The following is a 12,986-nucleotide window of genomic DNA, read 5'->3' as shown; positions in this document are numbered from 1 at the left end:
CTTTTTTATAAAACCATCAATTTGCTCTAGCCCAGCTGACGTTGGTTTGCACTAATTGGAAGTTCTAGTAATAATTACTGACAGATTTCAGGTGGTATGGTGCATTTCCTTGCCATAGTATACAGCCTTTCCATGGTGTGACCAATACTTTTTTCCTATGTTATCGTACTTAATTCCACATAATCATTATTTATGGACTTGAATGTCGAGATCTCTTTTCATGTGTGGATTATTTGAGTTAATACCAATGTCTGGTCCATCTGATTATTCACAGCTGCAACTGTTTCAGATATGATTGCAAAATGATAAAAAAAAAAATGTTTTCTTTAGGTACTCTCAAAAATTCTCATCCTGAGGTGAAGAGTAACCTCATTTGAAAGTAGAAAATTTTGAATTCTTCAAATACTTAAAGAAGTTTATTATTGTAAACATATAATTAGGTGTAGACTGGTTACTGACCAAGCCGGTTATCAGCATTTTGAGGCATGTCGGCATCAGCCTTATTTTTAAACTGACAGTTGATAAGAAACCAATTTGGAAAAATAAAAAGGTTTCAAGTGGAGAAGCTCAGGAGAGCAGATGTTTGTTTTAAAGGTAAATTTAGGCAGCAGACTCTCCTGAAATTGAAACAGCCATCCCAGTACTCTACAACACACAACTACTTGTAACGTTGTTTAAATACAAGTTCTGCTCTCTTGTAGTCCCTTCAGATGTGTCTGATAATCACTCAAACGAGGTTGCACTGAAAAAAACTGAAATCCTATCAGGTGTGTTTTTCTTCTTTTTAGTGGAAAATGTCGTTTTAGTTTTAATATGAGCCACATTCACCTGACCAGTCCTGAAAATTGTCTTATTACAAGTTATTTGAAGAAAAAAATGAGCTCTGAATTGGTTGTGTGTGTATGGTTTGTATGTTTACAATTGTGTATGTGATAATATTATTCTTTCAATTTTTTCTTTTTTCTACTTTTTTGTGTGTATTATATGAGTATGTGTATCTACATGTCACAATGTTTAGGTATAAATACATGGATATATAAACATATGTATGAGGGGTGTTGAGCGTGCATGAGTGAAGATAAAAACACGTGTTTAAGTGTGAATGTGTAAATATGTGTGGGTATGGATGTATAAATCCGTAGATATATAATAATTTGATAATAACTCTAATTTTTGTTTTTGATTTGTTTATCATACTGATGTCAGAGATAATAGTGTTGTATGGTCAAGTGATGTTCTGTAATTTGCTGGGGAGTTGCTTGGGGAGATAAGGAAGAAGGAGAAAAAAATACAACATACTCAGGTAGTGTCTACCAAGGGTGCTGAAATCAACATGTGCTTTATCAAGTATTCTGAAAATATGATTTTCAATAATTGCAAGTGTAGACTTCAACATCTTGTGGTTTTCTGAAATCAAAATAAAAAAGGCTTGTCTCATTCTGGGGTGCAACCCCCTAGACAGCTCTTTAGCTTATCACAGGGCTGACATGTAGACAGACAACCATTAACCCACACTCTCACACCTACAGGTCAATCTTTGTATCATATATTTACATTCCTTAACTGGCTTTTAGTGTATTCGCCAATCTGCCCTCCCTTCTTTGTTTCACAATTCTGATTCAACATTGCAAACTAGAAATGTGGCAGCTGTGCAAAAACAATGAAGTCTCAACAAATCTCATCTAACTATTGTTACTCCAGATTTGTTGGATCCCAGGTCACATGCCTCCCATCATGCAGTCCTCCCAGAGCGGCCATGTCTGAATCATCCAGCTGGAAATCAAACACCTGAAGCATGTGAGGGGAGGGGAGAGGAAGAGAAGGAAGAGGTCAAAGGTGAAATTAAATCACTTTATACGTCATGTTGTGTTTTGTTGGTTGATGTTTGGCAATATTTAACTTATTTCATCCTGTTATGTAAGTTTCTTTGGACGGCATTCATACTCACTTGACAGTTTTCCAGTATCCTCTCCTTTTTGACAGATTTTGGTATTGTCACAACTCCATTCTAAAAAAAAGAAAAGATCAATTATTACATGCTTAAAATGTTAACTTTGGGGCATTAAAAGATCAGAACGATGTGACAACCTGGATACTCCAGCGGATGCAGATCTGAGCAGGCGTCCGCTTGTGTTTCTCTGCTATCTGAAGAACAGTCGGGTCTCTGAGGACTTGACCCTTTGCTAGAGGACTGTAGCCTTCAAACACAATCCCCTCCTGACGACAGTAATTTATCAGCTCATTGGGCTGCTGAAACGGATGATACTCCACCTGAGGGGACAGTTTGTTTTTAAAGATAAATCATGAAGAAGTTACTGTACATGTAGGAAAAACAATAAAAAAGAATTATGTGTAAAATCTGGAAAAAGGAACTTATGAAATGAAATAATGACACTATTTTTGGAGAACTTCAGAGGCAAAATATCAATTTTATCATTTACCACCAACTTAAACAAACATATAAATGAACAAATATGTATAAATATTTTTTAAAGTATAACAATGTACCTGGTTTACATGTGGCACCACACTACAGTCTTCCTTTAACTGTTCAAGGTGGCGGACTAGAAAGTTGCTCACTCCAATAGCTCGACAAACTCCTATACCGACGAAAAAATTCTTTACTCAATTCTATATTAAAATGATATTTTAGTCTTTTTCCAGCTGTATTCTGACATGAGTTTCTAAGTTTGTACCTTCTTTATAAAGTTCCTCCAAAGCCCTCCAGGTTTCAGCTCTCACCTCCCTGTTGGAGCAGCCTGGGTTCAGCGCCTCTGGCCAGTGCATCATGTACAGGTCTTAAAAAAAAGAATGTCAGATGAATGATGGGTGAATGAAAGTCTATGAAGTGAAACCCAGAAAACATGTTTCTATCACAGATTCTTGAACTGATTTTTTGCCCCTACCAAAGTATTCCACCCCCACACGTGAGCAGGACTCCACGCAGGCCTTCCGAGCAGCTTTGTATCCGTAGTCCCCAGGCCACAGTTTGTTGGTGAGCCAAAGATCACTTCTTGGTATCCCACTTTCTCTAATAGCTTTACCCAGTTTCTCCTCACAGCCGTAGCGCTTTGCTGTGTCAATATGCCGCATGCCGCACTCAGTGAGAGCATACACAACAGCATCATGGGAGAATCCGCCATCATGGGATGTACCTGGTACAGAGAGGAGATATGGTCATTCTACATCAGACCCAGAACCATTTATTTTAAATTATCACATTTAATACAGACTTAAATTTAAATTCGTTTTTTTTCCTTTTTACCCTAGGAGCCTATTTCTGGCAGTATAAAAGAGGAAAAGGGGTGAAAAAATGCTAAGCCATGATGAGATGTTATTTCATCAAGAAATAAAACAATTAAATAAAGAATTATTGCCGGTGTCTTTAACAAATCAAATTGACTATTAAAAACATGTTTACAATATTAAAAATTAAGAAAAATAAAATAAAATCTTGCACTTACAATTTAAAGTTTGACACCACAGTCTCTGGCTGACACTTGTATGCACTTTTGCTATGCTTGCACAAGTGTTAAAACGTCCAATCCAGAGACTGTCTGGTCTAATCACACTCACCTAATCCAAGTACTGGAATCTGAAGACCATTGGAGAGTGCGACGGCAGGACGCTGCAGGACTTTAGCAAAAGCCATCCTCTATGCAGTCTGAATGAGGAAAAAAAAGTGTTTGTTTTACTGTTAGCAGAACTTCTGTTTCCAGCCCGGTCTGGTATAAAACACTAACACTTCCAAATAATAAGAACAACAAACCATGCACACTCGGAGTGTGCTGTACGTAGTATGTACTTTGACTTGTAAGGACTTACTGATTCACAAAAACTACCAGAACGTTTGGTTTGGTTTCTCCAACCCAACGGCTATAGCATGTCTGGGTCAAGCCAAGAGTCGCTTCCAATGACGGGTACTGTAACACGGCACGCGAACGCCAACCAAGATGGCGCTTGTTTTAAAGGGGAATGAAATAAGCCAAAGAATCGATAAACGGACACCATAATGCAAGAAATTGGGTAAATCACTGAATAGTTATTCACAGGTTAGAAAAGTTTATTTAGGGTAAATACGGTCGATGGCTGTGACTAGTATCCGCAGTTCACGAGCTGTCTGTGGCTTTGCTGGGAACTCTTTCTCCATAGGTTCTTTGGATATACTCAGCAAACATGGCGCCCATGTTGCGATAGTTTTGTTTGTAGTGCCATAAAAATGAGGTAAGTCTGAGTTGACGAACAGAATGAAACCGTAGTGGAGTCAAACTAGTTGTTCTAACGCAATGTTAGCATTGTAATACAACTTTTTATTCTATTTTACCATATTCTTTTTTTATTTGCAGGGATGTCAATGCTGGATAAATCTGGATAACTTTTCTGTCTATTTTTTTTTTCAAATTCTGAAACTATGTGTAAATGTTGGCGAGGAGCGGCATTCCCCCCTCGCAGCCAAAGTTTTTTTTTTTTGTGAATGCCATTTGCTGTTGATTGACCCGCAGCGTTCAGTAAACTTAGGGCTATGACCATCAAACGCATGACTCAAAGCCTTTCTCAAATCTGTTTTTTGTGACCGTAAGAATATCTTGACTGGCAAAACAGTTCATTTTTAATGTCCTGCATATGTGTTTACCTCTTCTGTTGCAGGTCACCCCGTTGCTGCAGGTTACCCAGGAGAACCCGCTTGATTTGGCCGTTCCTGCTGCTACTCCTGGTCGGTGCAGCCCTGACAGCTCTGCTCCCCCCTCCTGAGGACCCAGGTGGCCTGGGTGTCCTAGGAGTGTTACGCCGAGCAGCATCTCAGAAAGAGAAACCTGCAGGAATTCACCATGATGTCCACACAGAGGAGGAGCAGAGATTTACTATCATCATCCAGACTTACAACCGCACTGATGTTTTGCTCAAACTCCTGAACCATTACCAGGCAGTGCCCCATCTTCAACAGATCATCATCGTCTGGAACAACATTGGGGAGCAGACACCAATGAAGTTATGGGACTCTCTGGGACCTCATCCAGTCCCTGTGGTTTTCAAGGAGCAGATGAGCAATAAGATGCGCAACAGACTACAACCATTCCCTGAGCTTGATACTGATGGTCAGTTTATCTATCAGCTTATGACCTGCCTGATAATTAATTTATAATCAAAAGTATCCAGATCAATAGGTGTCATAATTTCCAAATATATTTTTAGAAATATTATAATAGTAATGATAAGTTTAACATTTGCTTTTATTCTCAGTCGTTCTGATGCTGGATGATGACACCCTGGTCAGTGTTCCTGACATCAGTTTTGCCTTCTCAGTCTGGAAGGTAACTACAGGGACTGAAAAGAAATTATTTATACGTCATAGGAATTGATTGACATAGGAAGTCACAACATAAAAGGCTATTTCTTTGTTTATATCTGTCTCCAGCAATTTCCAGACCAGATTGTAGGATTTGTCCCACGGAAACACGTCTCAACACCGGGTGGGGTGTACAGTTATGGAAGCTTTGAACTGCAGGACCCTGAAAAGGGTGGAGGTGACAAGTAAGTTGAGTATTTTGTAACAAAAATCATCTCATACTCAACATTTTGTGTTTGTGTGGATTAGTTAAACATTAATTAAAAGTGCATTTTTAAAATCATTTTTTTATCAATCCACTCTGCACAGATACTCCATGGTTTTGATTGGTGCAGCCTTCTTCCACCGGCGCTACCTGCAGCTCTTCCAGGAACAACCTCAAGCAGTGCATGCACTGGTGGATGAAACACAAAATTGCGACGACATTGCCATGAACTTTGCGGTAGCATTACATTTAAGAAAGCGGTCAAAGTCCTCAGGCAGCTTCAACAAACCCTCTGGGGTCTTTGTCAAGCCCGTGGACCTCCGTAACTTGGAGAAGGAGGCCAACAGTGGATACCAGGGCATGTGGCATCGCCCTGAACACCTCCTTCAGAGATCCTACTGTCTGAACAGACTGACGCAAATCTATGGCTCCATGCCTCTCTGTTTTTCCAACCTGATGGTGTCTCAGTTTGGCTTTCCAAGCTATGCCAATCACAAGAGTCGAATCTGAGGAGCTGCCACACTCATGTCTTTTTGGGATTAGAATTGGATGTACTCAGGTTGCAATCTGATAAATCAGTCATTGGCTATAACCTCATGTTCACAGGATTAAAACATAAAATTTCAATGTCAAAATAGCCTCCAGAAGTATGATTGACATTTTTCCTGGTGCTTACCATTCAACAGTCTTTTCTTCTTTCTCTTTTTTATTTCATGGCACAGGACTGTTTCAGAGTGGAATCGGCAGGACTATCATGAACTTTCCTTCACTAGACGACAGCATGGATTGGATTGTTAAAAGACTTTTTAACACATGGTCCAGTCTGATGAAACGTCCATATTTGAAAAGGTGAACTGTCTTTTGTTACCAAAGCTACTTCAACTGTCATGGTTTACAACTCTCAGTGGATTAAAGTGCAGTTATTGTATAACAGTAAATCAGCCTTAAGTATGCTTGGGGTGCTTTCCTTGTCTTGGGAATGTGAGTCGAAACACTAAACGTGTGGGTCGGTGAAATTCAGTTTTTCCTTCACTTCTAACTAAAAGGCTTTAAAATTTTGATTGAAATATTTGCATAACTACAAATTTTTAAAAAATTAATGCACAAGTAATCTTAATTTGTGTGCCAAAAATAACCCTTATCAAAGTGTGGTACTATAATAAACTGTTGTCTGTGTTTTGACATCTTACTTGACAATCTTTATATTTAACACATGTAGAGAATATTTTTAAAAAGTGCTTATTTGTAGAACTGTGTCATGTCTATCTGCTGAATAATAAAGGAAGTACGTTGTTTTCTCTTAGCATGATGTGCAGATGAATTCATTGCTATATTTGATTAAAAGAGAATAAAAAGAAATGAGATGAGGTCAATATTTTGAGATTTACTGACATAAGAATTAAGTATCGGGGTTGAATCCAGGAGAATGGTGTTCTTTCCTCAAATATTTGCACAAGTACCAGCTTTTGTTGTCTTGTGGTTCCAAAACTATATTTCTGACACATCTATTAATCAGTAAACTTCTTTCACAGCATTTGTTCTAAGTTTATGTCACTATAGTTTAAAATGACCTGTCTTAAGAGTCAGTTTTATCTCTTTGAGGTGGACCCATTCTGTTTGCAATACTCTCAAGCAAGTGTTGACCAAAATCACCCTTACAGTATTTTAAAGGAGTTCCCACCTGTTTATACTAACAAGGCAAACTGTGAATATAAACATGGAGAAACACACACTTAACACTCACTGGTAAAACTCCAGCTTTAATAGTAACATGAAACCAGTCCTCAGGACTGTACACTGCTCTGAATTCAGAGATCACTGAATTGGATCAGCACACAGAACTTTTTTTCTGCCCAAGCTTCAGCAGCTGCTTTAGAAAATAAAAACAGGAAAACCCAACAAGAGGACTGTAGGTGAGTGAGTGTCCTCAGAGGTAGGAGAGTGATGAGATTACATCTCTTAACATAGAGGTCCTTGTAGTGACAGTGTACACAGTAAACATCTGGATTTCAATACAAGGTGAGATTGATTTTAGTTTAATTTCCCCGCACACCAACAAAGTAGCGTATGCGTATTATGCTCTCGATGAAAAAATATTTATTCAAAAATAAAAACCAAACTGGTGATTAAAATGTCCTTGCATATCCTGACATAACTGTGGGCTTTAAGTTCTTTATTAAAGGGTCACAGAGACCATGTAGGAGTCTCATCGTGGTCCTGGTCCAGCACCGCTGACTCCTGGTCCGCCTCCTGGTCTGGATCCACCGGTTCCTGGAGAACGCATGTCATGCCACAGCTTCACAAGAGGCTCCCTCTTCCTCCATATCAGTTTGTGACCATAGGCCACGTACCATCTGTAGGACAAGATAGAAGAAAAATAATGAAGGTACCAAATGCAGGACAAGTCTGCCAAGCTAAACTTAAGCTTGTGTTGATACTTCATCTTCTACAAAAGTCTTACAGGCTAAGAGTGTTCATTTAAAATATTTAACACACTGTCACAGGTTGAAACTAGAAAATTTATTTCATTATTAGACTGGAAAAGCACTCAGAGAGCGCAGACCTCCGCCAAGCATATTGTGTCACGCAACACTTAAGTCCTACTTAATAACATAGAAGTAACAACATAGAAACAATAACATAATAACTTAACAATATAGAAGATCATTCCTCCCTGCAGCCATCAGAGTGTATAATTCTTTAATCGGAAGATGAGTCCAAACTACATGAATTTCCCTTCGGGGATGAATAAAGTATATTTTATCTTTATCTTTACTTTAATGTTATACTCCCTTTCAGTTACCTGACAGTGTTGAAATCATGATTACCCAGTACTTTTTTTTAAGTTACATATATTTCATATTCTTGATCTTAGTATCCAGAATATAGTGAGGATCTGGACTGTCCTTTAGCATCTGTCAGAAATGATGGTGACCTTGTCTTGTATTGTTTTGCAAAGCAATCTGACCATTTATGGTGGAGTTATATACACATATGGTGAAAAAGGCCCTATCTCACAATGATAAAGAATCCTTTAAAAAAGTCCTGGATCCAGATGGTGATCCGGATCACCTCCAAAATTAAATCACCTCTTCCTTATCCCTTTTTGAACATTTCCTGAAATTTTCATCAAGATCTGTTTGTTACTTTTTGAGTTAGGTTGTTTACAGACAAACTAACAGACCAACTCCCCTAAAAACATTACCTCCTTGGCGGGTGTAATTAGCTATTAGCTGGTGGTGTTTTATATTTCCAAAGAAATGTGTTCAAGAGCCCATTCACTAAAGACTAGGACCAAACACTGGATCATGTACTGTAATTTTGAAAACTGGATGTGGGGCGCCCTCTGCTGGACAAACCATGTTTTCTAATCATCCATCCATCCACTGTGTTATCAAGGATTAAAAGTTTTGTTGAAAAGTAGTTTCAATACACATAAAAGTAAATGTACAAACAGAATACACTTAAGTAACATAACATTAAAGTTCTTAGGATTTTTCTTTTCTGTTTCTTATGGTTAAATTATATAGTATGATCCTCAAATCCAAAACTAATAATTAATCTTTCACAACTTTTCTTGTAATTGAAGTCTTCAAACCCTATGTTCAATCTCCACATTGATACGCAGCATTATTCTCCTCCATGTTCAATGCCAGTCACTCACATTCCAAAGAGAGCTCCTCCAAGGTGAGCTGCGTGATCCAACAGCCGCCATCCCAGAATAAGCCCTGCTGTATCTATGGCAATAAGCGCCTTCAAAGCCTAAAGACAGATAAGAAGTTACACACAATGTCCTTCACTTAGTCTTCAACAACTGCCTCTCTACCATACATTCTTTCATGCATACTTACACATTCACTCACACACAATGGACTCAGTCCGTTTTGTTCATGCACTGATTTACATCACCTGCCTGCAGCAAGAACACAACACCTGGGTGTCAATACTATTTTATGTGTCATTTATCAGACTGGGTTCACTTTAGAGGTTTGTCCCTATAAAACAAGATAAACCATGCTAACACCAACCTCATGTACACACAGACTGTGCATCACTCACATTTCCTGCTGTGAAAGTGACCATGGGGAGAAAGATAATGCCTAGTTTGGCCTCTGGCACCTTCACGCAGACTGCAGCCAGTACCGCCATGACAGCACCTGACTGTGGGTCACACAAAAAGACAAGTCAAAAGATTAGCATGGTTGTACTTTCTTTTTTATTGAACTAAATGAAGATTTAAGTAGTGATCTTACCGCTCCTAATGATGGATACAGACGTCCAGTGGCTGTTTTGCACACGTAGCTAACCATAGTGGAAATCACACCTGAAAATACACATTGATTTAAGTTGATTGTAAATTATATCTGTGCATAAACTTCACTTAAATTCAACTGCATGTAGAGAGACCACAGTCCAGTCTTTAAACTGACTAACCAGCAGACATGTAGACTGCAAGAAACTGCTCCCTCCCTAGAAGAGAAACGATCCCTGAGGAGAATGTCCACAGGACATACATGTTGGCAGCCATGTGGATGATGGAGTAGTGGCTGAAGGAAGACAACACCATGGGAAGGCAGCGAGTTTCTTGTCGAGGAAAGAAAAAACGGAGGCAAGGTGAGTCAGCTTCAAGTTGCTACATTTGCAAAAAAATGTTGGCCCTCACTGTCCTTGGGTAAGTGCTATGTATTATTTATTTAGCTTTAAAAAAATGTAGAACAGGTCTTCTTACTGGAGGCTGGGTTGGACGTGAAGTACTTAATCATGCTTCTTTGCATTGATGGAATCCGCCAGCAACACAGAACTGCAGCATTTAAAGCGATGATACCTGGAAACAGTAAGTAGGACAGCTCCTGACTACGAAGGAATAAAGAGTTCATTTGAACACATGCACAACTGTCTAACAAGGACAATATAAGTCTTTCCAACAGAACAATTCACCTGTGACTGTCCTCTGTCCCTCTGAAAGGCTGCTCCAGAAGTCATCCACTGTGGACATCAAGAGGATGAGCTGTCGCTGGAAGTTGGACAGCTGGTTCCACCACTCGTGCCAGTATGCCATGTTCTGGGAGCCCTGGTGAGACATTTTGAGTTACATCGTTCAGAGAGCTGTCAGCAGTGGAGGAGACACGACATTCAAAAACTTCACCTGTAATAACTCGTCTGACCCCTCTTCTTCTTTTGCTGACTGAACTCGGGACTTCAGGGTCTCATATTGCAGGATGGCCGCTGCGCCAAAGGAACAGCCTGTAAACTAACATGGAGTCAGACGACAACCCACAGACACCTCCCAAATGTCCCAGCATGCACCTTTTCTCTAGCTTTATTAGAAATATTGGAAGACCTACCCCAACTGTAAACATCAGAGGTTTGAACAGTCTGGGCCTGGGGACTCTTGGAGGAGGAGGCGGGGGACCAGGTGCACCTGTCTCAGAAGGTGAAGCCTTTGTTTCTTGAGGGACATTTGCTTTCTTTGTTTCTGGTCTTTTGGCTTCTCTGCGAAAACCACAACTTTGTTGTTTGTGGGGGTTTAGTCTGCAAAGATCAAAGAGGGTCAACAGATACAGCAGGAAGTATTAAAACTTGACTTACAGGCTGAAAAAAAAATGTCATGGTCTCACACACCTGTACTGTAGACCAGTGAGAAACCAGCGTACGTAACAATAACAAGTGGGAGGGGCGTGACATTGAGTCATGTAAGGCGAATCAAACAGCTTCTTTCAACAACCACAGTGAATATAGGAATAACGTACCACGTTGTCTTAATGATTTTAACTGAAAGCTGCACAAAACACAGCTGTGTCGAGCCCCGCTGATTTCTATACAATGACAGTTAGGTAACCACACACTGCTCGTCGTGAGGAAAACACGCGTCCACTCACTGAAATTCCACTTCACAGACTTGCGACCCAAGCTGTTACACATTTTCTCACCTGGAGGTTCGTGAAGAAATGTTTGTGGCTGTAATGAACTCTGTTTTGGCCCATTTCATTACACATCCTCTCCACGCCATGTTTGTGATGACCTCCTGTGTGAAGCCCCGCCCACTGCTGAACCAGAAAGAACTGGAGGTGCGTTCAAGGACTTATCTAGAAGCTCCGTCTTCTGAGTGCCTGAAAAGAGCGCTTGTTTTGAGACGACTACTTGGGAAACGGAAGTTGGGAAGCTGTTAAAAAGCTCTACACATACAGTTCTATCGCCATCTTTTGTTTTCTGTTGGAAAAATGAGAGACAAAACTTAAAAAAAAAAAAGTATTCATACGTATAAATATTTTTTAGTGTGGGGTATATGCAAGTAAATGGCAGTTAGCTCTATACAAACAATTTGTACCCACATTAACTATAATGAAGCTGGATTAATTATACCACAAACCCCAAAACTTTTTACTGATTTTCTACAAATATACTTGACTGTGAAATATCATCCCTGTATAAATATTCTGTACTTTTTAGAACATTTTTTTAAAATTAATTTATTTGTCGTTCACTGTGCACTTCAACACTTTACTTCCCCCTGGTGGCAGTTTAGACAATTGATTGGACGAATACAAGAGGTTCAGGCAACACAGTTATAACACTGGAAAGAGAGGAAGAACATATGTTACAGTTAAGAGTATTGCAAACCAAAGTTTTTATATTAACTGTGGCCAATGAATTCTTTTAACACACTTCCTATGAAAGATTTACACCCATGGGATGTCACATTTCAGAAGACAACATTTTAACTTTGCGGTAATGCCTTAACAATGATATGAAATAATGACAATGAAAACATTTCTTTTATATCAACAAATAAGCAGGATGTTGTGAAATCTAAAAACAAACATTTTTTTGGTAAACATTTTGAAAAATTAAAAGCCCAGTTTTAAACTTGCTCAGAACTTTTTCATTGAAAACTGACTTCAAAAAGGAAAATCCACAGATTAAAATAAATCTTCAAGCTTAAGAACAGAGAAAAATAAGGCAGATCGTGAAAGCCCTGTCAGTTTATGAATAAGTAATACTAATATTAAAAATTTTATGTGCTTTTAATGTAATCAGATACTCCACAAGCACACTTGTAGAAAGGAAAAGCGGAGGAGACTTGGTCAGTAACTAAACAGTATTGATGGCCCTCAGTGTTGCTATTGGCATCTGGACAAGTTCCACACACTTGTCCCATGCTTGCCAGAGACTCCAGAAATAGGTGAGGAAGGTAGAATTTACGGGGAGAAGGCTGCACTGCAGTGTCTGCAGAGTAACTAGGGCTCACCTCCAATGAAGCATCTGCACTGGACATACTGGGATACTTAATCTTAGACCAGTACTGCACTGAAAAACGCTGTAAAAGAGCTGGAAATAATAAAAGTTGTTTAGGAGTGGGAGGGTAATTAATCTTAACTGTGGCAGACAATGCATCCCATGGGACTTTTTGATGCAACCTCACACTTCTGCAAG

At 39.2% G+C, this 12,986-nt stretch overlaps 3 protein-coding genes across 8 annotated transcripts; 1 reads left to right on the top strand and 2 right to left on the bottom strand.

Annotated features, from left to right (window-relative positions):
* Positions 1-1,680: 1,680 nt before the first annotated feature.
* Positions 1,681-4,703, bottom strand: LOC141804704 (putative oxidoreductase ZK1290.5). 2 transcript variants are annotated; one of them, XM_074689301.1, is made up of 8 exons: positions 4,634-4,703; positions 3,577-3,664; positions 2,907-3,155; positions 2,697-2,798; positions 2,509-2,600; positions 2,089-2,271; positions 1,949-2,008; positions 1,681-1,788 (listed from the first exon to the last, which is right to left on the bottom strand). In XM_074689301.1, exons 2-8 carry the CDS (start codon positions 3,650-3,652, stop codon positions 1,693-1,695), a joined length of 858 nt encoding a protein of 285 aa, XP_074545402.1. In that variant the 5' UTR covers positions 3,653-3,664; positions 4,634-4,703; the 3' UTR covers positions 1,681-1,692. The 2 variants fall into 2 exon arrangements, with proteins under 2 accessions (XP_074545402.1, XP_074545401.1); XM_074689300.1 differs by lacking the exon at positions 4,634-4,703 and adding an exon at positions 3,826-3,904.
* extl2 (exostosin-like glycosyltransferase 2) lies at positions 3,948-6,815 on the top strand. 4 transcript variants are annotated; one of them, XM_074689297.1, is made up of 7 exons: positions 3,949-4,026; positions 4,153-4,224; positions 4,648-5,096; positions 5,242-5,312; positions 5,417-5,532; positions 5,657-6,111; positions 6,275-6,815. In XM_074689297.1, exons 1-6 carry the CDS (start codon positions 4,013-4,015, stop codon positions 6,060-6,062), a joined length of 1,128 nt encoding a protein of 375 aa, XP_074545398.1. In that variant the 5' UTR covers positions 3,949-4,012; the 3' UTR covers positions 6,063-6,111; positions 6,275-6,815. The 4 variants fall into 4 exon arrangements, with proteins under 4 accessions (XP_074545399.1, XP_074545398.1, XP_074545397.1 ...); XM_074689296.1 differs by having other exon boundaries at positions 5,657-6,815; XM_074689299.1 differs by having other exon boundaries at positions 3,979-4,052; positions 5,657-6,815.
* Positions 6,816-7,310: 495 nt separating this feature from the next.
* parla (presenilin associated, rhomboid-like a) lies at positions 7,311-11,635 on the bottom strand. Of its 2 annotated transcripts, XM_074689295.1 has the most exons (10): positions 11,483-11,635; positions 10,898-11,084; positions 10,699-10,803; positions 10,491-10,623; positions 10,282-10,377; positions 9,987-10,136; positions 9,806-9,876; positions 9,612-9,713; positions 9,217-9,314; positions 7,311-7,906 (listed from the first exon to the last, which is right to left on the bottom strand). In XM_074689295.1, exons 1-10 carry the CDS (start codon positions 11,560-11,562, stop codon positions 7,759-7,761), a joined length of 1,170 nt encoding a protein of 389 aa, XP_074545396.1. In that variant the 5' UTR covers positions 11,563-11,635; the 3' UTR covers positions 7,311-7,758. The 2 variants fall into 2 exon arrangements, 1 of the variants encoding a protein (XP_074545396.1); XR_012599650.1 differs by lacking the exon at positions 7,311-7,906 and having other exon boundaries at positions 9,404-9,713.
* Positions 11,636-12,986: the final 1,351 nt, after the last annotated feature.

This window comes from Halichoeres trimaculatus, unplaced genomic scaffold (assembly GCF_033239565.1).
Source record: "Halichoeres trimaculatus isolate MK-OKI-2021-1 unplaced genomic scaffold, fHalTri1.1 fHalTri1_scaffold_15, whole genome shotgun sequence".
NCBI classification, from domain to species: Eukaryota; Metazoa; Chordata; class Actinopteri; order Labriformes; family Labridae; genus Halichoeres; species Halichoeres trimaculatus.
This window is presented reverse-complemented; position numbering and strand designations above follow the sequence as displayed.